General features: G+C 38.3%; 1 protein-coding gene across 4 annotated transcripts in view; it reads left to right on the forward strand.

The window, feature by feature from the left end:
• The window catches only part of PTPRO (protein tyrosine phosphatase receptor type O), a 271,807-nt gene that overhangs the window by 228,856 nt on the left and 19,830 nt on the right, over positions 1–23,121 (forward strand). For 3 of the 4 annotated variants that reach the window (XM_023226147.2, XM_023226149.1, XM_023226150.2), the window contains 4 exons: positions 1,620–1,688; positions 5,281–5,364; positions 10,654–10,689; positions 14,475–14,556. In XM_023226147.2, coding sequence (XP_023081915.1) covers positions 1,620–1,688; positions 5,281–5,364; positions 10,654–10,689; positions 14,475–14,556 — 271 coding nt within the window. The remainder of the gene's footprint in view (positions 1–1,619; positions 1,689–5,280; positions 5,365–10,653; positions 10,690–14,474; positions 14,557–23,121) is intronic. The other variant, XM_023226148.2, reaches the window with a different exon arrangement.

Below are 23,121 nucleotides of genomic sequence, written 5' to 3' on the forward strand. Positions count from 1 at the left end.
CAGATTAAAACCCTTGAGTTAGAGGTAAAGTAAATCCCATATATAGGAAATCGACATAGGAAAATTCATTAATGAGGTGTAATTTATAATACACGATGATATTATATTAGTGTATTTTTCAAAAGAAGAAAATTGTTCTTGGAACACCCTAATAACAGGTAGATAATTCAAGTAATTAGCACATTGTGCCAACAATGTTAAAACCTCTGCTTCAGTTCTGAATATTAAATCATTAATTCCATATAAAGAAAAAATGCGATACATGAGCCCCAGTGAGCTGTTATTCCTGCACGAAATTAGCCAAAAGGTAGAGAAGGCATGAGAATATGTTTACTTTTTCTCTACTTCTGGAAAAAAAAAACACTTCAACAGTGTTTTTCCTAGCAGATTAATAGGACACATTTCAGATAACAGACACGCCAGAAGCTTGCCTATTTCAGTACATTCCACTCTTTTTTTTTTTTTTTTTTTTTTTTTTTTTTTTTGAGACGGAGTCTCGCTCTGCTGCCCAATCTGGAGTGTGGTGGCCGGATCTCAGCTCACTGCAAGCTCCGCCTCCCGGATTTATGCCATTCTCCTGCCTCAGCCTCCCGAGTAGCTGGGACTACAGGCGCCCGCCACCTCGCCCGGCTAGTTTTTTGTGTGTTTTAGTAGAGACGGGATTTCACCATGTTAGCCAGGATGGTCTCGATCTCCTGACCTCGTGATCCGCCTGTCTCGGCCTCCCAAAGTGTTGGGATTACAGGCTTCAGCCACCGCGCCCGGCCTCATTCCACTCTTTTATTCTAATCTCCAGTGATGAATAATACGGGCATCGCAATATAAGAGAAAGATTTCGGAGGAAGTAAACAATCCACTTGATCCACTATCATTGTAGAGAGGAAATCAAAATGCCATAAAACAAAACCCTATGAAGAATTTTTGCTAAAGATGGAAAATGCTTAGTTCATCTAGGAGAGTTTCCATATTACTATTAAAGGCTTTGTAAAAAGTAAATAAATATTATACACCAAATAGTTCAAATATTTATTTTAGAATCATGAATGCCCTTTGGAAAGGATTATGAAGTGAATTCTTTTGGTCTCAAATAATTTGATTTGCAACCTTGCAAAAGATTATTTCATTTCGTTTTATCTTTCTGTTTTGCATGGTATGCCAAAGGGGAACATATGGAACTTGTATTAGCGTCTTTTTATTTATTTTGTTTTTTCTTTTTGAGACAGAGTCTTGCTCTGTCCCCCAGGCTGGAGTGCAGTGGCACAATATCGGCTCACCACAACCTCCATCTGCCAGGTTCAAGTAATTCTCTTGCCTCAGCCTCCCGAGTAGCTGGGATTACAGGCACGTGCCACCGCGCCCAGCTAGTTTTTGTATCTTTAGTAGAGACAGGGTTTCGCCATGTTGGCCAGGCTGGTCTCAAACTCCTGACCTCAGGTGATCCACCCAACTCGGCCTCCCAAAGTGCTGGGATTACAGGCATGAGCCACTGCGCCCAGCCTAGCTTCTTTTTTTAAATTTAATGCTGTGGTGATAAGCTAGTAAAACTCTCTTTACTTTTATGTCAACGTAAGAATGCTTTGTCAGGCAGTAACCTTGATTTTGTGGTTCCTTTAAAACAGGGAGTGTGGAGCAGGTACATTTGTCAACTTTGCATCCTTAGAGAGGGATGGAAAGCTTCCATACAACTGGTGAGTATTGTTTTGGAACAAGCTTCTACATAGTTTAACTGTGCTGTGTGTGCTCAAAGTCAATTTTACTATCCTTTGGGGATAGTTTTGTCTGATTATCCTTTTGTAATTTCAGTGATGGTAGACTTCACTGGCTGGATCTTCACAGAATATAATGGTTTATATAAGCTCAGCGCAGTTCTGAAGTAGGGAAAACATCATGGTCTGCTCTGTATTTACAATATTAAACAAGGGACTGAAACAGTGGTGCACAGGAGGCCACACCTGTGCTGACAAAGGCTTTAAATGCAGTAGCCACACTGAACAAGTGGTGGCTAAACGCAAGAGAATAGATTCCAATGAAGCAGCTTGAGACAGATCAGCATCTCTATTTTATTTTATTTTATTTTTTATTGTTTTGTATTTTTTGAGGAGAAAGAATCCCGCTCTTTGGTCACCCAGGCTGGAGTGCAGGATGATCTCAGCTCACTGCAATCTCTGCCTCCTGGGCTCAAGTAATATTTCCATCTCAGCCTCCCGAGTAGCTGGGACTACACACACGCACCACCAAATCTGGCTAATTTTTAAATATTTGTAGAGACACAAAGTCTCAGTATATTGCCCAGGCTGGTCTCGAACTCCTGGGCTGAAGTGATCCTCCCACCTCGGCCTCCCCCCAAAGTGCTGGGATTACAGGTGTGAGCCACCATGCCCACCCAGCATCTCCATTTTAAACTCACATTTCAGTGCCTGAGGCAATAACAGCCACCACTTCTGTTAAAAAATTATACAGCCGAGGCCGGGCGTGGTGGGTCACGCCTATAATCCCAGCACTTTGGGAGGCCGAGACAGGCGGATCACGAGGTCAGGGGATCGAGATCATCCTGGCTAACACGGTGAAACCCCATCTCTACTAAAAATACAAAAAAACTAGCCAGGCGAGGTGGCGGGCGCCTGTAGTCCCAGCTACTTGGGAGGCTGAGGCAGGAGAATGGCGTGAACCCAGGAGGCGGAGCTTGCAGTGAGCCGAGATCGCGCCACTGCACTCCGGCCTGGGCGAGGACTAAGCAAGACTCCATCTCAAAAAAAAAGAAAAAAAAAAAATTATACAGCCCAGCATTCAGTTCTCATGCTTACAGATAAATAAATATCAATGCCAGGGAAGTTTCATAAGAAAACATGGCTTCATTTTTCTTTATGCTTGAGTATTAAGGATGTGGAGGGAGGAAGTGTTCGAATTTTAAAGAGCATTGTCAAGAGATTAAATTGGTTGACATTATACCTGACAATGATAGATGAAGATTAACAATCCTACCCCGTTCAATCAATGCCCAACAAAAGTACTAATTAAGTAAACATTTAACATGAAGCTGGTACTACTTACATGATCTAGTTTGTTTCTTTTGCAAGAAACTATGCAAAGTATATGCAAATGAATATATGTCATAGTAATCATTGTTAAGTTATTTCTTTCTGTTTTCTAACTCCTAAAATGGTTAATCTTAAAGAAATACACATGGGAGACTGGAAATTTTACAGAATCAATGAGGGAGGGAGAACTTTATTTAGGATATAAATTTTACTTCCCTCAGTGTAGCTGATACTCTAGTTGAAAATCTAGTTGAAACCAGATTTCTTTTAATAAGACAATATGTTGTGCCACTTTGAAATTTTAACATGTATAGAATTTTGCTATTAAAAAACAACCCAGCTGTGAAGAAAAAGAAATCCATCAACCCTTGATGGTGAAAAGTTAGGAAACGTTACTAGGTTTGTTCAAATATATTAGTACTCTTTCCAAAATTAAGAGATTGACTCACTGATACTTGTTTCTTGCCTGGTCCACCCTTCTAAAAGGCCCAATGGGAGACTGGTGATGAGTGGCCCATCTAGGAACCAATCTGATTATATGTATTTAATACTTGTGACTCATGAGAGTTAGGTATTAACTAACTTCACAGCCAGTCACAATTCATAGAATTTATGGGAGACCAGTCATGGGAGAACTGCAGCAAAAGAGAATTCACTTCAAGATCATTCTATAAAATCAAGCACGTCTTATCTCTCTTCACAGACAGTTTTGCCGACTCTAGCATTTTCTAGCTGACTGAGAATAAGTATCTCAGTGAAGATTTGTAATAAATGAAGTGACAAGGTGACAATATTTTTCCCCCTAATTCTCAGAGTAACTATAGATGCAGTCACAGGGTACTTTTAGATCTATATTAGGCCGGGCGCGGTGGCTCAAGCCTGTAATCCCAGCACTTTGGGAGGCCGAGGCGGGTGGATCACAAGGTCAGGAGATCGAGACCATCCTGGCTAACATGGTGAAACCCCGTTTCTACTAAAAATACAAACAACTAGCCAGGCGTGGTGGCGGGCGCCTGTAGTCCCAGCTACTCGGAGGCTGAGGCGGGAGAATGGCATGAACCCGGGAGGCGGAGCTTGCAGTGAGCCGAGATCGAGCCACCGCACTCCAGCCTGGGCGACACAGCGAGACTCCGTCTCAAAAAAAAAAAAAAAGATCTATATTAATGGGTGTTCTGTTTGACAAGTGGTTTGAATATCTGAAACCAGGCATTTTAAATCAACAGTCTGAATTATAATTAAAGTGAAACTAAACTATTTTGCTCCTACTTAGCTGAATATCAGTGAGGTCACAGACTAAGTAGTTGATGAGCTACTTACCTTGAATGAATGATGTCAGAGTATCATCCATACCTCTGTTTTAAGGGTTATATTTACAAATTGTATAGTAATTTAAAAATAATACAGAAAGTCACACTTAGTAGTGCAGCTTTATAAGAATGTCTCTTAAAAGCTTAGTCTTCATCGGAATCAGTATATGTGTATATGTAAACTGACTTTTTTTTTTTTTTTTTTTGAGATGGAATCTCGCTCTGTCGCCCAGGCTGGAGTGCAGTGGCACAATCTCGGCTCACTGCAAGCTCTGCCTCCTGGGTTTACGCCATTCTCCTACCTCAGCCTCCCAAGTAGCTGGGAGTACAGGCGCCCACCGCCACACCCAGCTAATTTTTTGTATTTTTTTTGGTAGAGACGGAGTTTCACTGTGTTAGCAAGGATGGTCTCGAACTCCTGACCTCATGATCCGCCCGCCTCGGCCTCCCAAAGTGCTGGGATTACAGGCGTGAGCCACTGTGCTCAGCCTAAACTGACCGTTTTTATTTTCTCACACAAGCTGCTATTTAGCTGTCAAATTATGTTATAGAGGTTTCTCAAAATAGGCTTAAGCATAGGAAGAATAATATGCAAGAATAAGCTTCAAGATAACTAATGAGGCATTTAAGTGCTTCATTTGACTGAATGCAAAATGTAATCACCTGGTAGCAGACTAATTGACACAAAATAAGTTGAAAGAAATATCTCTGATTACAATAAGGTCATGCATGAATAAAAACTGATTTTGTCAATATTGTAGCATTAAAGCCCTCACATTTATATTTCACAAAATGGATTAATATTTAATTGTAATTAAGGTGCTTGTCATATTAATTAATCCCAGTAGGTAATTTACTTATATCTATTCACAGTTTATATTACTAACTCTTGCAACTTTTTCATCTTTCCATCTGTTATCTATTAATGCACACAGGCGTAGGAGTATATTTGCTTTCTTAACCCTGCTACCCTCATGTCTTTGGACTGATTATCTTTTGGCATTTTATATTAATCCTTGGTAAGTGATTTTTTTTTTTTTTTACTGTTTAACACAAACTCTTTAAAAGTCAGCTTTCAAGAAGTAAACAAAAAGGAAAGTTTCTTTTTAACTATTTTGTATGTTCAATAACATCTAAAGTTATTAATCATGTATTGAAGTGAATTAAAGCAGTTAACGGTACAAGGATGTTAACTATAAGGTTTTCTGTTAAATTTTTTTCCTTGATGTTCTTGGCAAGCCTTTTTTCCCGTTTAATACTAGTTATTTGCTTCTTCATTGAGTTAATCCATTGGCCTCTCATCTTTGCAAATAATGCCTTCCATTTTCCATTATCATCTTCATCCATTAGAAAGCTCCAAATTTCCAAGGAGGTAGAAATGCATTAAGAAGGAGAAATCAGAGTCTATACAGTTCTCTGTATCTGAGGCCTCCTTGTTTTTATAATAATGCTAACTCAGTGACTATGAAACAGCTAACTATATGGAAGCCTCTTTGTATGATTATTTCATTCTCCCCCACAATCCTGCAGAGAGTATTTTAGTCCCATTTTAGAAAAGTGGAAATGGAGGCTTAAGGAGATTAACTGTCTTAATAGCACATTCCACTATGTACAAAATCCAGGTTCCAAACTCAGGTCTCTCTAAAATCTATTCTTTCCTCTGTAAAGAGCAGACTCCCAACTTCTAGATCATTTTAATGATCAAATCTTGAAGTGTTCCTTTTGACTTTTTAATAGGTAATAATAATAGTAACCTTGAATTCTGAGACTAAAGAATCAAGAACTATTTCTTTTCATGTGCTATAAGATAAAAGGTAGCAGTTTCCCAGGGAACTGACAAAAAAAGTCATTGTCCTTAAATATTAATACCTAGTGTTTAGGTACTAAATTATGTATAGACAGATCCATAAATGTGGGCAACTTGAAAAGGTCTCAGAAGAAAACAATAAAAATATCTCATAGGCTGGAAAAAAATAGCTTATGGGGTGGTGGTGTGGGCATGAGCAATCTGGAGCATTTATTTATTCAAAAAGACAATTGACCAAATATTCTTCAGCTCCTCCAAGGACAGAATAAATACAGCTGGCAGAATTCAGGATTTCAAGTTGCACTGGAAGAAACATAAAAAAGGATTTCCTCAAAATAGAGATTGTTAATTCCAGAATTCATATCTTCTTTAAAAAAAAAAAAGAGAGACTAGAGGAAAGCTTTTAAAACAAAGTAGACATGATGTATAAGTAATTAAGTCAAAGGAATGTGCTAGATGCTGAGGACCCATTCACTGTTATTCTAAATTCGTTGTTGTTATGGTTTTTAGTATAGGGCTTCAGCACAGTCAACTCCATATTTTCAGTATTTGCCATCAAATAGTTTTCACGTATGAATAGCACACATAAATTCCATTTCGACCTTTAAAATATACATTTACTTTTAACTGAACATCTACTAATCATCCTCAAATAGTGTGCCTATCATTAAAATACTGATAGCAAATACCCATAAAGTATTCCAGATTGCAAATAAAATGAAAGGAAGATGCATATATCATTTCCTTGCTTAATTCTCTGAGACGTTCTTATTTTTCACAGCTCATTTTTAAGCTTCTGTAAGGTAGGCCTGTGCTAATAAGCAAGTATTCCTTAATAGGTCTCGTTGATGAACATATCTTCAAATTTCAGCAGCTCTCACAAGGTCTGCTATTTATAGTACCAATCAAATAGCACGAAACCCAACTTATGGGGAGAAAATACCCTTCAGTAATTTTTAGAAAAATCACCTTGAAACTGTAAATGGTTGTCTCCAGGTGAGAAGAGAAGGTAAAACATAGAGCTCCATGCTTTTCATCACTTCAGTAAATTTCACACATACTAACTAGTGAAAACATACTGGATATAAACTATGTTCTCAGCCCTTTTGTACAATGCCAGATACAAAAGAAGTGAAATTCATGTTCCCTGCTCATTGAAATACAGCTTCTACTCACACAACCACTCCAATTCCCTGTTTGCTTCATCTAATAACTTGTGGTTATTTTCCCCTGCTTTCATTGGCTAAAGAGTCATTTTTAATCCTCCTAATGATGTGTTTGTCTTCATATTTCACCTACCCTGTTAACAATAGCTGTAAATAACACAGCCATCTCCCCAGATGCACACTGCCTAACACACTGTCCAACTTTCTTTCTAAACTGTCGATTTTTTTGGAAATATATATTCCTGTTGATTTTCTAAAACCCATCTGATGTCACTAGTGGTTTGTTTGGAAATCAAAAAAACTCTTTCTCTCTCTCATAGTGTTGCTCGAATCTTTTCCTGGGGTGGTAGCAGAATCAGTGTGGAGCACCAGTGCCCAGTTAGGTTAGTCTCAGGATTGTATTCTGCAAGGATTTCTGACTTTCATAACTTATAGTATGTTTCCTATTGAAAGAAATCATCTAAGAGGAACTAGCTATATCTAGATTTAGTGTTAAATCCTTTTTTTTTTAACTGCCATAATGACCCTCATGCTTTACTCAGGTATTCATCTGCTTGTTCTCAATCCTAAACAGTTGGCATTTTAAGCAATAAGTGGCATTTAGTTGAAAATGTTCAGCTTTACTCATGATGATTGCATGTTCTATTTGAAGAATGATGTAATCCTAAAGTTCTTTTTAAGATTTGGGGATGGTTTCTGCTTACCTCATCAAAGAGTAAGCAGCACTTACAAAACTGGAGACTTTTAGAGTTTTGTTTTGTCTTATTTTAACCATTATAAATCCCACGTCCTTGCTATTGCTTTTTTGGAATGAATTGCAGTGTGGATGGCTTTCCAAGACTGTCATAACCATGACTAACTTATGCAGAATGTATCTTAACTTTTGAAGTCATTAGGATTTTGAACCTTCCTATTGTAAGTGAAAGAGAAAAAATTACAAGTGCACAATCCTCTATGCATATATGCTGTATGTATGTCTGATGGGGGTTATTTATTGATTTGGAAAATCTTTTGCAATGAAAAGGCGATACCCTACATGTCCCACAAAATCGTCACTGTAATATGTGCACATATTGGCTCCTTCCAAAATGTACTTAAAATTGCTAGCAAAGTCTTAATCTGCATGAATTTTCCCCCGGTTTTAGTCTTGTTCTAGTCTTGGAATTAGCACAGCAATTGAAAACGTAGGAACATTTTATCAGTGTTGCTGTGGAGTTTCATAATTCAATCCTGTCATGTTCCACAGCCTTAGGATACAGAAACTCTTTGGAATCAGCAAGATCTAAATAGAACAATGCAAATTGTATACAAATCATGATTACTTATGCCAATAAGTGTATGATATGTCATACAAAACGCAGTATAATTATACATTATATTGAAAGTTCATTCAATAATGAATGCAATTGAAAGAAAAAAATGTGTCTCTCCTCCATGAATCAAGTTTCTACACAGCTGCTGAGTAGTAGCAGCTTAATATTTCAGCACTGAATTTATTCAGTGTTACCCTCTTACATACATTTGTTACTTCCTAGTTTCCTTTAAAGCCTGTTTGGATAGGAAAGTATTTTTTTGTTCACTCCTGATCACAAAATATGTTGGCAGCCTCCTGACTTTACCAGAGCTGTTAGTCATCTCCGCTGACATTCTGCTTTCCGAAAGCACTGAAGTAATTGGCACTTACTACAAGAAGCAAATATGGAATTCCTAAAACTAACTAAATTACCATCACGAGGCTGACTAGAAAACACTATCAATAAATATTCCTTTAGGTTCCCAAACGTCTATAATATACAGCTATGTCCAACATGACAGTGATTTTTGAGGGGATCAGGGAGAGGCAGAGTAAAAACTGGACTGATTTTTCCCTCTAAATCTCAGGTATGGAAGACAAAGAGGATGAGGGAGGAAAAAATAGAACAGGAACCATTGAATGGATTGTTTTCACTAAGAAGTGGGAGGAAATTAAAGCTACCTGAAAACCACAAACACCACTTGCCTTGGTGGATGTGTTCCTACATTTCCTGACCTGCTTTCCTTTCTCTTCATCCACAAGTCCCATCTTTTCAATCAGAACATCACAAGCCCAAGTCTAGTACTCAATTGTTAAAGGAATCATTAAGTGAAATTCTGAGGGTAACATGGCAGAGATATTTTGTTTCAGTTCAATTGAATAAGCGTTTATTGACCACCCACTATGTGTTTCATTAACGACGCTCAGCCCTGGGGGGGAAGTTATAAAGTGAGTGTAGCAAGGTGTGTACGTGCGACTAACAGTCACACAATGTGAGAAACTCTCCGTTGGCAAAGTGCTGTGAAAGCACAAAGTAGTGCTTCATCCTGCTAAAAGCTTTCAGGAAGTGGAGATATCCAAACATTCATAATTGTAAATATAAATAAATATTTGGACACATTAAAGTACTAAGATTACAACTGGTTATTTACTATAGACTGTTTATTTTCTGAAAAGCGGTGCTTCCATCAAAATTATGTAAAGACCTCTGAAAATTACTTACAAAAAGTTTGCTATAATGTCATTCATACAATCAATCATGTTTCAATATTTATTATTTATATAAGATAATAAGAACACAATCACAAAGTGCTTCGATAGATACTGTTAGCTTTAGATAACTTAAGTGAGTTGGGTGAAAACCATTACCGTAATTATCCCCTAAACAAATATAACTAACTAAAGCATGCATTAGCATTTCTTGTGTTTCAGCTTATAGACTAGTAATGATGAAGAGCAAGCAGGAATAGGTCCCGTTCTTCAGATAGCTTAAAAATTAGTTCAAGATGAAATAAAAACAATGCCATAGTAGAATTGTATAAGATATATGTCCACACTGACAGCACACATTCACATCCCCAAAGAAAAATGTCAGAAAAGGTTATTTTAGTCTTTAATTAAGAAAACAACATTCCACCCTCTCTTTATTAGTTCTCCATTTTATTCCCCAATTCTTCCTTCCTGCCTGTAGAAACTGCAGTGTTCAGGTGGTAGATAAATACTTCTATACATTTACAAACTGCTCTAGCAACTTAATTGACAGCAGTTAAAAATTTCATTTCTAGAACTCAGTTCTTGGCAAATGGAAAGTATAAAGTGCAGATATGTTCATGCAATCTAGTAGAGTTTTAAAAAATGAATCTGAAATTATTATTATCTTCTCATGTAAGGAAAAGTAATTAAACAAACCTGATGTGTGTTTAATGAAAATTAAATAAAACTGAGGTACCTGATATAATTATTGAAAGCTCTTCAAGTTTAATTATTATGTTAATCAGTTCTTTTGCCCAGATAAATTTGTCTTTTCTTTTTTAATTATTAGGAGTAAAAATGGTTTAAAGAAGAGGAAACTGACAAAGTAAGTTTTTCTTACTATGTCATTTAAAAGGATGTTTGTTATAATAATCTTAATGTTCCAATTAAAGATTGTTTGTCCTCAAATAGAAGAGATGCTTAAGAGAGAGGCAAATGCATATTATGATAGCTAAGCACAGTAATGTATTGGTCGTTTATGCCTGAGTGGCAGTGGCCACTAGAAAAGTGTATCACAGAAATCACATCAGAAATAAGGACAATGTTTATCATATCAAATCTGAGAGAGTGGATCGTTAGTAATTTTTAAAGTCTTGGAGGAGGAAATGTGGTATTCTAAATACAGTATATGAAAACCTAATATTTAACTACATCAAAGAGTTTCAAAAATCCTTTTAGTATTTTGAAATTCTGTGTTTATTGCAGGAAAAGGCTTTTACTCTATTTGATATTATAATAAATACTTTGATAATGCTGTCTCAAGAAACCTGTATAATAAATAGAAAAGATAATTAACCTAGCCTGTGGTTTTCCTTATCTATTAAACCATTAAATCAGAAGAATTACGATTGTGGTGAGTGAAAATTAACCCCCAGTTGATTTCAAAAGCCTATTAGATTATCACCTCCACACCTTTTCTTAGTTATATTTCTACCTATGAAGAGTGGAACTTTCCTTTGTATAGAGTTTGTTCTTGAGACCTACCTAGATAGAACACTGGTGAATTAGTACAAGAAGGCAGTTAGGGGGTCCAGCAAGGTCTGTGGCATCTATGCTTATGGAAGGAAATCATGAGTAATCCATGACATAATCCAAAAGAAAAGTTGATGTAAAAATGTTTCTAGTTAGTCTTGAGTGGCATATAATTTTATGGCATATATGAAAACAGAATACTTTTTTCTAAATCAATTTCATTTTTTTTATTTATTTTTATTTTTAAATTTATTTTATTGTATTTTTTGAGATGAAGTCTCGCTCTGTCACCCAGGCTGGAGTGCAGTGGCACAATCTTGGCTCACTGCGACCTCCATCTCCCGGGTTCAAGTGATTCTCCTGCCTCAGCCTCCCAAGTAGCTGGTACTACAGGCACATGCCACCATGCCTGGCTAATTTTTCTATTTTCAGTAGAGATGAAATTTCACCATATTGGTCAGGCTGGTCTAGAACTCCTGACCTCATGTGATCCATCCTCCTCAGTCTCTCAAAGTGCTGGGATTACAGGTGTGAGCCACCGTGTCCCGTCTCGAAGTCAATTTCAAAGCAGCACACATTCCATTGGCTCATACCAACTGATGTAGGAGAGATAAGACCAGACTGAATAGAGGAGAGGGTACCGTCAACTGGGAGGGATGATTTCACAGAAACAGAAAGACTTTGTTACCAAAAACTATTGGTTGGGTTGGCAGGTGAGCTAAAGAGGCAGAGACTAGAGCATTTTGAAGATAGTGTCCTTGGACAAAAAGGAGAGACTATCAAGGCTTGCTCCTCCCAAGACCCAGGCAAAGAAAAGAAGGAGAGCAAGTCCCAGACAAAAGATATGGTAGAGATTAGGAGTGGTAGAACATACCCATAAGCAAAAAAAAACTCACATCAATTCAGCTTCTGCCTTCCCCCTCTTATTTTCCTTTGAGTCCTCTCTCCTTCTCTCTCCTTCTCTAGAAGATAGTTCTTGAGAGGCTTTCCTCTCACCTTTTTATTTGCCTTCTCTACCATTTCTCTTTCACTCCAAATGCCCCACCACTACTGTGTCCCCCTGGTTCCCATTTTCTATCTCCACTTGTCTTCATTCCATCCTTCCTTTCCTTCACCTCCTCTTTTCCTTTTTCCTCTGTAGGTATTTGTCCTTTTGGTCTTTGCTCCCTTCCGGCTTTCTTTTTCTTCTCCTTGTCATTCTCCTTCTCCCTATGTCCATTCTTCTGTTTGCTATTCCTTCCTCTCTCTCTTTTTCCCTCTGCTTCTTGCTTTTGCTTTTTTTTTTAACCCATAAACACTTTGTCTGGTTTGCCTTCAGTGTACATGTGCCCATTTTCCTAGCAACAAGATGAAAGCCAGAGTTGTTAAATCCAACTTTAAGGCCAATACACAGCCCAAGACACCAGCCAGAGATTGCCGTTCTAAGGGAGTTCATTCCAGGAGAGGAGTCCCAACCTTAGCCCATTATTTTGGAAGGATAACAAGTTTGAAGTGGGACAAGTTCTGAACCAGGACTTAGTCTCCCTGGATTCCAGTGAGAATTCTACTGCTTCGTAGACATGTGATGTTGGGCTACTCATTTAACTCTCTTAGCCGTGGCTCTTCTGCTGGAGCTTGGAGCTAATGTTGTCTATTCCTACCTCAGGGATTGATTAAGCAAGATAACGCATGTGAATATTTATGAAGTGTAGCATGTTTTATAAATGAGTTATTATTATTAACTGAAAACATTTCAGTTGAAAGTATTCTCTGGAAGATATAACGCCCTCTGAAATTTACTAAAATATTAACATAAATGAATTCATCAGATGAGCTAATCAACAATTTAAATGAGCATTATTAAATACTACATATTTGCTAATTAGACATAAGACCACAGTTAGGCTGGGAGCAGTGGCTCATACCTGTAATCCCAACACTTCAGGAGGCCGAGGCAGGTGGATCACTTGAAGTCAGGAGTTCAAGACCATCCTGGACAACATGGTGAAACCAAATCTCTACTAAAAATACAAAAATTAGCCAGGCATGGTGGCACCTGCCTGTAGTCCCAGCTACTTGGGAGGCTGAGGCAGGAGAATCGCTTGAACACAGGAGGCAGAAGTTGCAGTGAGCCTAAATAGTGCCACTACACTCCAGTTTGGGTGACAGAGCGAGACTCTGTCTCAAAACAAAAAAGACCACAGTTAGATGATATAGGCTGAGTAACATGCCACAAGACCAAGGGAAGGGTCAACTATAAGGACCCTGCCAAAGTGGAAAAGCTTGAGTTAGATGAAGAATGTGGCATTCTGCAGAATCAGAGAGCTACTTTAGAGAGCAAATTGGTTTAGGTAGGCTTTAGAGGAGATAAGTAGCTACAGAAAACTATAGGAGATAAAATTGGATTCGTACTCTAAAAAAAAAAAAACCAAAGTGAGAACTTCTGCTGCAGATGCAGAAACATAAGCTCAGGTGTGTTACTTGATTGAATCTATGAGCCATTTCCATACTTTTGTAGATATGCAAGCCTCTAAAGATGACACTCCAGTGAGACCCTGGGAGCTTTCTGGACAAAAGTTTCATCCCACTGATCCTGCCTCTGCTTTGGAGAGACTCTAGCTAGCAGTACAATTCCTTATACTTGTAAAGCTGTTGAAACTACAAAGTTCTTTATATACCATATGTCAAGCTCATAGCTATAACTATTGTATTTTATGGATGAGAACATTGACTCTGAAAGAGTTAGGTGATTCTCTAGGACAACACAGTCAATAAAGCAAAACCATAATTGAAACAGGTCTTTGGAATCTATTCCTTTGTTATCTTCCATATGCCAGAGTTTTCTAGAGGCAACATATATGGGGGTGTTTATATGAGTATGCGTGTATATAGTACTGTACTGCTAGAGTAAGAGTCAAGTGATAATCTAGAGATTTCTCCTATCAAGGAAGCTGGATATATATGCCTTTCTTTTCAATTGCAATATATTAAGGATTGGTAACTTGAATCAAAAAAAAGAAAAGAAAAAAAGGTGAGTGCTAACCTTAGAGAAGTAAAACTTCTATTTTCTCCAAGAAAATTAAGAAGTATGATATTAATATATTATACCTATCAGCAAGAATTTTAAAATGTATATATATTTCTTTGTGTTTGGCAAAGCCCGGTTCAGCTGGATGACTTTGATGCCTATATTAAGGATATGGCCAAAGACTCTGACTATAAATTTTCTCTTCAGTTTGAGGTGAGTTGGTTAAGGCATTTTCTACCTTCTGTAATGGAAAGGGCCTGGGAATTGTGGGGTTTGTGTTGGGATCCAGTCCCTGCTCACTGGCAGTGCTTGTGATGTGTTTGCATAACAAAAAGGGCGTTGGCCTGTGGGGGGCGGGGGTAGGGGGTGCTGATCTGCTGGTTCAGAGCAAGGGCTGTCAATCCTTGCTGACTAGGCAAGGCCTCAGGTGGCACAAATGAGGGGAAGAAGAGAATAGGTGCAGGTACTAAGGTGGCAAACATAGGTATAGTAGAAGCCATCATTGAAAACCAGGGAAATCAAGAGTACAAGAAGAAAAATGCAAGCTGAGGCATGAAACCTGAGACAGAATTTCCCTTTCAGGGGATTTATAGTGTTTCTCATGCTTCTTAGGCCACAGTAGGGGCGAATAGTGGATAAAACTGACCCCCTTTGTGTCCTGGGCGTATAACATCCTGGAGTGGGGCCTTTCAAACTGTAGGACTCCTGGCATTCTACTTAATAATTTTTGTGCAGTTTTATTTTCTTTCCTTGGACACATTGGGAAGATAAATTTACACATGATTTGTGTTAGGAAAAAGATTGCCAACATCTCTTTTTTTTCTGAAGGACACATATTTCTTTGGATCTAAAACCATGTGTCAGAAGAGATGGAAGTGAGTCTAAGATCTCAGCAGTGTGGGGGAAGATAATTAGTTCTCACTTTTTCTTACCACATATTTTATAGCTCATAACAGTCTAAATGGCCTCCCATCCTTCAGGTTTCTATAGCATGGCTTGAGTGTTCAGTGATTCAGGGAAAAGGGGAAGATAAAGTGATTTTTCTAAATTCTGTAGTTTTTTTGTTTTTTTTTTTATAAAGCCTTTTAAGTGCTCTTTTCTACTAAGGTAGCTGCTTTTTCTTCATTTTTTAAAATCATTTCTCCTTTCCACTTATCAGCCAAGGACAGCTGTACTCTGCAAAAAGCATCAGTGGTCCTGGTGTGGAGACAGTAACGCTGAATTTGAGGATGAGAAGAATCTTATACATTACCAAATACAAAGACCCCTAACTACCACCTGTGTCCTGAAAAATTCTACACAGAGCCTGCTCACTTATCCATTGCACGCAGGTGCATAGGAAATTATAGATGCTACACCAAATGCTATACTCAAAGACATTCAATTTGAATTGGAAATGAGTGATGAGGATGGCATTTCAGAAAGTATATCAAGGAAAGGAGGAATTTTTTCTAAGCAAACATGAGGCAAACCTGAGAAAATAAATAGCTAGATGATTCTGACAATGGTGATAGAAATTATGGTGTAGCTACACTTTTAACCTTATTAAAGTCACATTTTCTTAATTTCTGCATGCCCCTTGGTGGCACAGCTAGGATCATCACCTCCGCTGGCAACTCACAGTTTATGTCTCGAAACCCAAGTGTAACTATCACTGTTTCTGAACTGTATGATTATAAAAAATTCAACAAGTCATTTTCCAGTAAACATATTCTTTTAGTTGTGAGTGACAAAAACATAGCACAAACTAGTTTAGACTAAAGGAAAGGGGGTTTATTCAAAGGATACTAAGGTATCTCACACAATCAAAGAAAGGGTTGAGTAGTTAAACCACGGGGAGGGAAGCAGCACAGTTTCAGGGATGACTGGAGCCAAGGACTAGAGCCCTGCAGGAGCCCCTTTATTTCTCTCTCTGCCTTGGTGTCACTTTGTTTCACTGAACACCGAGCTCTTTTTCTTTTCTTTTCTTTTTTTTTTTTTTGAGACGGAGTCTCACTCTGTTGCCCAGGCTGGAGTGCAATGGCACGATCTCTGCTGACTACAAGCTCCGCCTCCCGGGTTCAAGCAGTTCTCCTGCCTCAGCCTCCCGAGTAGCTGGGACTACAGGTCCCCGCTACCATGCCTGGCTAACTTTTGTATTTTTAGTAGAGACAGGGTTTCACCATATTGGCCAGGCTGGTATTGAACTCCTTACTTTGTGATCTAGCTGCCTCGGCCTCCCAAAGTGCTGGGATTACAGCTGTGAGCCACGACGCCCAGCCCAACCTCTTTTTCATGGTGAAAAGCAGCCAACAACAACCTTTGAGCACCACAGCCTTTTGTTTCCATGGTTTCCAAAGGGAACTATTGCCTCTCTTGTTTGTAGTTTGGAAATTAACAGGGGAGGATTTTGATGGACAAGCCTGTGTCATGGTGCCCATTCAAATCAATCGCAGCCAGAGAGGGCAAATGCACAGAATCTCTAACTGGAACCATGTGGTCAAGTAGCAAAACCTAAGAAGGGCATTATCTCCCAATAAAGAGAGGGTATTGGGAGAACCAGGCAGTAAGTGATGAGCATGCTGTCTTTAGATATCACAAAACTATGAAAAGCAGAATTATAAATTGTATGTGCTAAATGTTCAATTTATAATATGCTGAGGGCTTTTATACATTCAATGGATAAATGAATACATTTAGCCTGACTTCATAGGATTTATAAGGGAGTCAGGAATGTGCTAAACTAGGAATCTAAAAACCTGAATCCTCACTGCAGTGTGGCTACTAATTATTAACATTTTAAAAAACATGTTTTTTTCTTAACCAATTGATACATAATGAGTTGGGGGGGGGGGATGATGTATTACCTACAGATTTTTTATGTAGTGAACATGCTCATGTATAAGTTTCAATTTATCCAACTACTTTGTTGGAGTAATTCCTATGGATTGAAACTGCCCAGGCAAAGTATATGCAAACTCTGCATTTTGAGTAAATTTCCCATAAGTGGAGTAAGCTTTCCCAGTGTTTGAGTGTTCCCCACTTCCTAAAACTATACAAACAGTAGATATCCACATTTGTAATCATTGATAATGTCATATTACAAATAAATTACTTTCTCATCTGTTAACGGTAAGCTACATCATCTTCATATAGCACTATTAGTCATTTGTGTTACTTCATTTTCCTCTGTTTCTTTTATTTTCATGTACCTTATAATCTTCACCATTTTGTTACTGATTTCTAATAGCTGATTTATGATTAAAGAGGTTAACATTTTGTCGAGCACTGCAAATGAAATACCATTTTTTCTCATTTTTTTATATTGGGGTTTTATTTGGAGTTTGTACAGAAGTCGTGTGTTGAAAAAGAATCATGTTCTGCTTTTTTTAAGTACATTTTCTCATCACCTTAGTTTCTTTATGTATAAAATGGGTGAGTTGAACTAGATCAATGGTTCTCAACTGGACAAGTACCAGTCAGCCCCCAGAGGAAATCTGAAAATGTACGGGAGTGGTTTTGGTTGTTATAATAGCTTAGGAAGAGGATGCTAACAGTATTTTATGGAAGAGGGACAGGGCGTTAAATGTTCTTCATGAGTGAGACAGTTTTGCACAATGGAGAACTGTCCTAGACCAAATGTGTTTGAGAAATATGGGTTAAATATGGGATGAAGCTACAACCAAGCTTTATAACCCATGTGTATTAGTCAGGGTTCTCCAGAGAAACCAATGGGATGTTTATATAGAACGAATATGATTTATATGGAGAGAGATCTATTTTAAGGTGTTGGCTTATGAGGTTATGGAGGCTGGCAAGTCTGAAACCTGAAGGGCAGGCTGGCAGGCTGGAGACCCAAGGAAAAGTTGAGGTTGCAGTTTTGAGTCTGAGGGCAATGGGGAGGCAGAATTCCTCCCTCCTTGTGGGACCCGTCTGTTCTCATCAGGCCTTCAACTGACTGGATGAGGCCCAGCCACATTACGTAACATAATCAGCCTTCCTCAAACTCTACTTACATAAATGTTAATCACATATGAGAAAAACACCTTCACAGCAGTAGACTGGTGTTTGGCCAAGCAACTGGACACTATACCCTGGTCAAGGGTCAAGTTGACATATAAAATTAACCATTACATCATGATTTGAAAGTCTTTAATATTGTTATTTATTATGATGCTCTCTTCATACATTTCTATTCTTAGAAGATTATTGGTCATATATGTTATTAATTGGGTGGTAAGTCCTGACATTGTTTACATGCTCTGGTGGGAAAATACAGCTTACTCTCTAGGGCTCTGTTTTAAGTCACAGGCTTAGACTGTATGTTTTGGACTCACATTTGCTCAAGCAGTGGCCCACTGGTCCAATTTACTTCCTTCTTCATTTGACAGACTTCAGGTATTACCAGTCCTCAGTCCCATTCTGCCCCCACATCCTCAGAGTCAGTGTCAGGGTTTCCTCGCTGATTTTCATAGAAGTATTGTGCTCCCGTGCCTGATTTCAGGGTGTATGCTGGACCTTTCATATGGCAGCCCTCAAATTTTCTTGAAATATATTGATAGCTAATTGAGGCTTAAGGAAAAAAATGCTCCTAGCTCTAATGAGAATTCAAGAGGGTATGAGATGACCGAATCACCTTGGTCTAGATAATTCCAGTAGCTGAACTTTTACTTGTTCTGTTTATATTAATGCCTAGTATTTGTATTCATTTTTATGCTGACATTGAAATATCACATTCACATTGAGAAATTACATCATTTATAAGTATTTTGCAAATTGAAACCAATGTCTGGATTTACATATATTACCAATACAGCTGTAAGTCATACATGAAGCTATATGAGTTACTAATTTGTGTTTACTGAATAAATTTCTTCTTTCCTCTGAATCTGATTTTAAATCTGCTAGTAAGATTGAGTATCCTTCTGATAAAAATATACGCTTTCCTTTAAAAGTCTTGGGACCCAGGGATTAAAACAGGTTCCTCATTTCTTACGTTTCACATGGGAAAGATTTTGAAGAACCAGACTTTATAACCGAAATGTGAGAGTACAGAAGACATATCACATATTGCTCATTCTGCTAGTAATGCCTGTACTCAGTGCTTGATCAGGATACTAGTAAAGGCCCTCACCATCTCTGTTCAGACATGTGGCTGCAAAGATAAAAAACAAACAAACAAACAAAAAAACAAACTACAGAACTGGCCGTACAGTTCACAAGAGGTGACCTTTGATTTCTGGTAGTAGAATTTACTTGCTATACATGGAACTTCTTCTGTCAACACCACAGGCACATTGTTTCTCTTCCCTTTTTCCATGCCTACAGACAAGTAACCTAGTAGTCTATTCATCTGGCTCTGATGTCCATCCTATCCCAAAGCAAACACCAAAAGCAAACTGACACTGTTACAGACCCTAAGACCAGAATACAGATTGTGCTGTCCTCAGAAGATGATGTTGCAGGTTATGGGGTGAATATTTGTGACCCCCCAAAATTCCTATGTTTAATCCCTAACCCCCAAAGCGATGGTATTTGGAGATGGAGCCCTTGCTAAGTAATTAGGATGAGATGAGCTCATGAGGGTGAGGACTTCATGGTGGGATTGTTGCAGGACTTTTCCTTAGTTCAGCTAAAGATGAGGTCCTTGTCCATCCCACAGCCATGAAAATTTAGGTCACAGGCTGTTTGGAGGGTGAGTAGAACAGGGTTTTATTGGGTGAAAAGGAAGAAAAGGGAGAAACAGGGACTCTCAATAGGCTGGAGTCCCTGCTAGAGCACTTCCCACCAGCAGCTTGAATCTCAGGTTCCACAAAGGAAGAGGAGAGACCAGGCTCCTTCCCCACTGCAAACATGGTGAACTTCCCGAGGCTCTACCTCTGTCAGCAGGCTAGTTGGAGTTTCTCCAAGGACCCCCTCCTACCTGACTGTCTCAGGATTAGCCAAGACAGTCTCAGGATTAGCCAAGACAAGATGCCTAAGAATGAAATCTACCTTGTTGGCATCTTGATCTTGGACGTTGCAACCTCCAGAACCGTGAGACATAAATCTCTACTGTTTAAACCACCACTCTCTAGTGTTTTGTTATGGCAGCCCAAGTCAACTAATATAATGTATATGCTTGTGCTTTGCTTTCCAAGACCTGTATGCTTCAAACACAGCCAACAAAACGTAGCCTGCTATTGGGTTTGGGTGACCGTATTAGTTCCTATGGCTGCCATAACGAATTACCACAATTGTGGTGGTTTAAAACAGCAGAAATTTATTCTCACAATTGCAGAGCCAGAATTCCAAAATCAAAGTGTCAGCAGGGCCATACTCCCCTTAAGGCTCTAGGGAAGGATTTTTCTTTGCCTCTTTCAGCTTCTGTTGGCCGCAGTGACTCCTTGGCTTGCAGCTGCATAACTCTGATCTGTCTCCATCTTTACATTCCTTTTCCTCTACTCCAGGATGATCTCATCTCATGTTCTTTAACTTAATTACAACTGCAAAGACACTTTCTCCAAATGAGATCACACTCACAGGTTCTAGGGTTTAGGACATAGACGTGTCTTATTGGGGATCACCAATCAACCCACTACAGATGACTGTATAGATAAATTATATTTAGAAGCAAAACTGACAAAAGAAAATTCAAAAATGATTTATGTGGGTTTCAGGTTTATCACTCCATACTTTGTCTTCATAAAGATTTAAGCCAATGGAATTTCCATATGGTTGGAAAGAAAATAACTTCAAAGCTACTGAACTGGAAACTTAATATTTTATTTTCCACTTAGTGACAGGCTAAATTACAAAGGCTGCAAAGCATACTGTGTTTACATGCAGTTCCCACTTTGCTGCAATTCAACTTTGGCAACTTCCACTTACAGTGTTCAGCCAATTAAACCTCTCTTATCAACTTAGAGTATTTACAGCAGGAAGGCAACACACAATTAAAGTTCTGTCAGTTTAGTCAGCTTCCACATGTGCTCAAACACTCAGCCTCAATCTGTTTCCATAATTCCTTTTGTATCTGAGGCCTTTTCCTGTGGCTTACCAGTCTGTCCCCAAAGCAAGGAAACTGGGGGAAGAGTTATTGGTCTGCTGGCATAAATGGCAAAGGAGGAAGAAATTGTGGAGCCAGGCAAAGCAAAACAAAGAATCATCGCAAAAGTATTTCACAATGATTATCAATAGTGCTGTATTAGTATTTGTTGAGTTAAATTATTCCATTTGATAGTCACTATAAAAAAGGAAAGTATGGAGAAATTACTAGCCTTATCTTACAGCTAATTGAACTGATGTTAAAAAAAGAAAGTTAACTACCCTTCCACGAACATACAGTTTATAAGTGGCACATCAAAATATGTGAGATATTTTGAAAAAATATCTATGCAGGCATTTTCTAAAGGAGGTAGATTTCTAAAATAATTTAAGCAATTTAAATAAGCTTATAACTACCAAAAGGAACTAACCTAAACATTACACTGATTTAGTTGAAATTTACTAAAAATAACTTGTTTCTTACAAGAAAAATATAGTCAATACCCTTTAAAATGGAATGCTCCATTATAAAGTAACAATGGCAAGCATCTACCTAAATATATTTGGCAAGTAAGTGCTTGAGATGGAAGAAAACCAATTTTGTGAGTTGAAAATCAAATGTAACATAGTTTGTATGTAAGACTGACATCAACTTAGTCCAAAGAACTTGAGATATTGTCATCCTGAAAAGCCAAAAGTGATGAGAAATCAAAGGAAGGGAGAAATCTGGGCAAATTTTGTTGGTTCATCCATGTTGGCTACAGTCAGGCAACCCTATGCCATTAAGCACAAGGTAATTTGCCACCACGGATCTTCTATTTAAAAGCATCAGAAGACCCAATGACTTGACTAATAAAGCATGTGCTTTGCAAAGAACACTTGAATAAAGACACAAAGGGCATGAAAGAGATATCCCTATTCAATACTAGAACATGGTCCAACGTCTCCAATTCTCTTTAACAGTGTTAACAGATGCTCCAAAATTCTTCTCCCAGGAAAGTATTCCTCCAACTTTGATTCCTTGATGTAATAATTGGGAGGAATTATGAACAGTAAAACTTGGGCTCAATATTAACCTTCTATAAATGTAAATAAAATTTCTAACAAGTGATTTCTGCCTCACTTAACAGTCTTATAGAAAGATGCACACTACATGGGTAATCCCACTTATACACGGTTATGTACACTGTTTACTAATATTCCTCTAAAATTTGTACAGGAATATAACTAGATCCACTGCATTGGTTGTGCATTGTACAACTCCAGTGGACACCATTCACATAGACCACAATGTGAATGATGCCTCCAAGAAATACAGATGGCCTGACCACAATCCCCTTGTTTCCCATAAGACACATGGCATAGCAACTTAGAAATCCCCCTTACCCCATAACATACCATTTTTGAAGTGTGACGGTTATTTATATAAAAATTTCCTATCAGTGCACCTTCTGAAATGAGCTTTATAAGAGTACCAATATATGGAGGCAGACATTTGAATGTTCTTATTCTCACTAAAGGATTTTCCCCAACAACTACAGATCCATCTTTGTTTGACGTTTCATCACCAGATATTCAGATATTTACTACCAGATATTTAGTGACTGTTAATCCTATACTTTTTTTTTTTTTTTTTTTTTTTTGAGACAGAGCCTCGCTCTGTCGCCCAGGCTGGAGTGAAGTGGCCGGATCCCAGCTCACTGCAAGCTCCGCCTTCCGGGTTTAAGCCATTCTCCTGCCTCAGCCTCCTGAGTAGCTGGGACTACAGGCCCC

This window comes from Piliocolobus tephrosceles, chromosome 10 (genome assembly GCF_002776525.5).
Source record: "Piliocolobus tephrosceles isolate RC106 chromosome 10, ASM277652v3, whole genome shotgun sequence".
Taxonomy (NCBI): Eukaryota; Metazoa; Chordata; class Mammalia; order Primates; family Cercopithecidae; genus Piliocolobus; species Piliocolobus tephrosceles.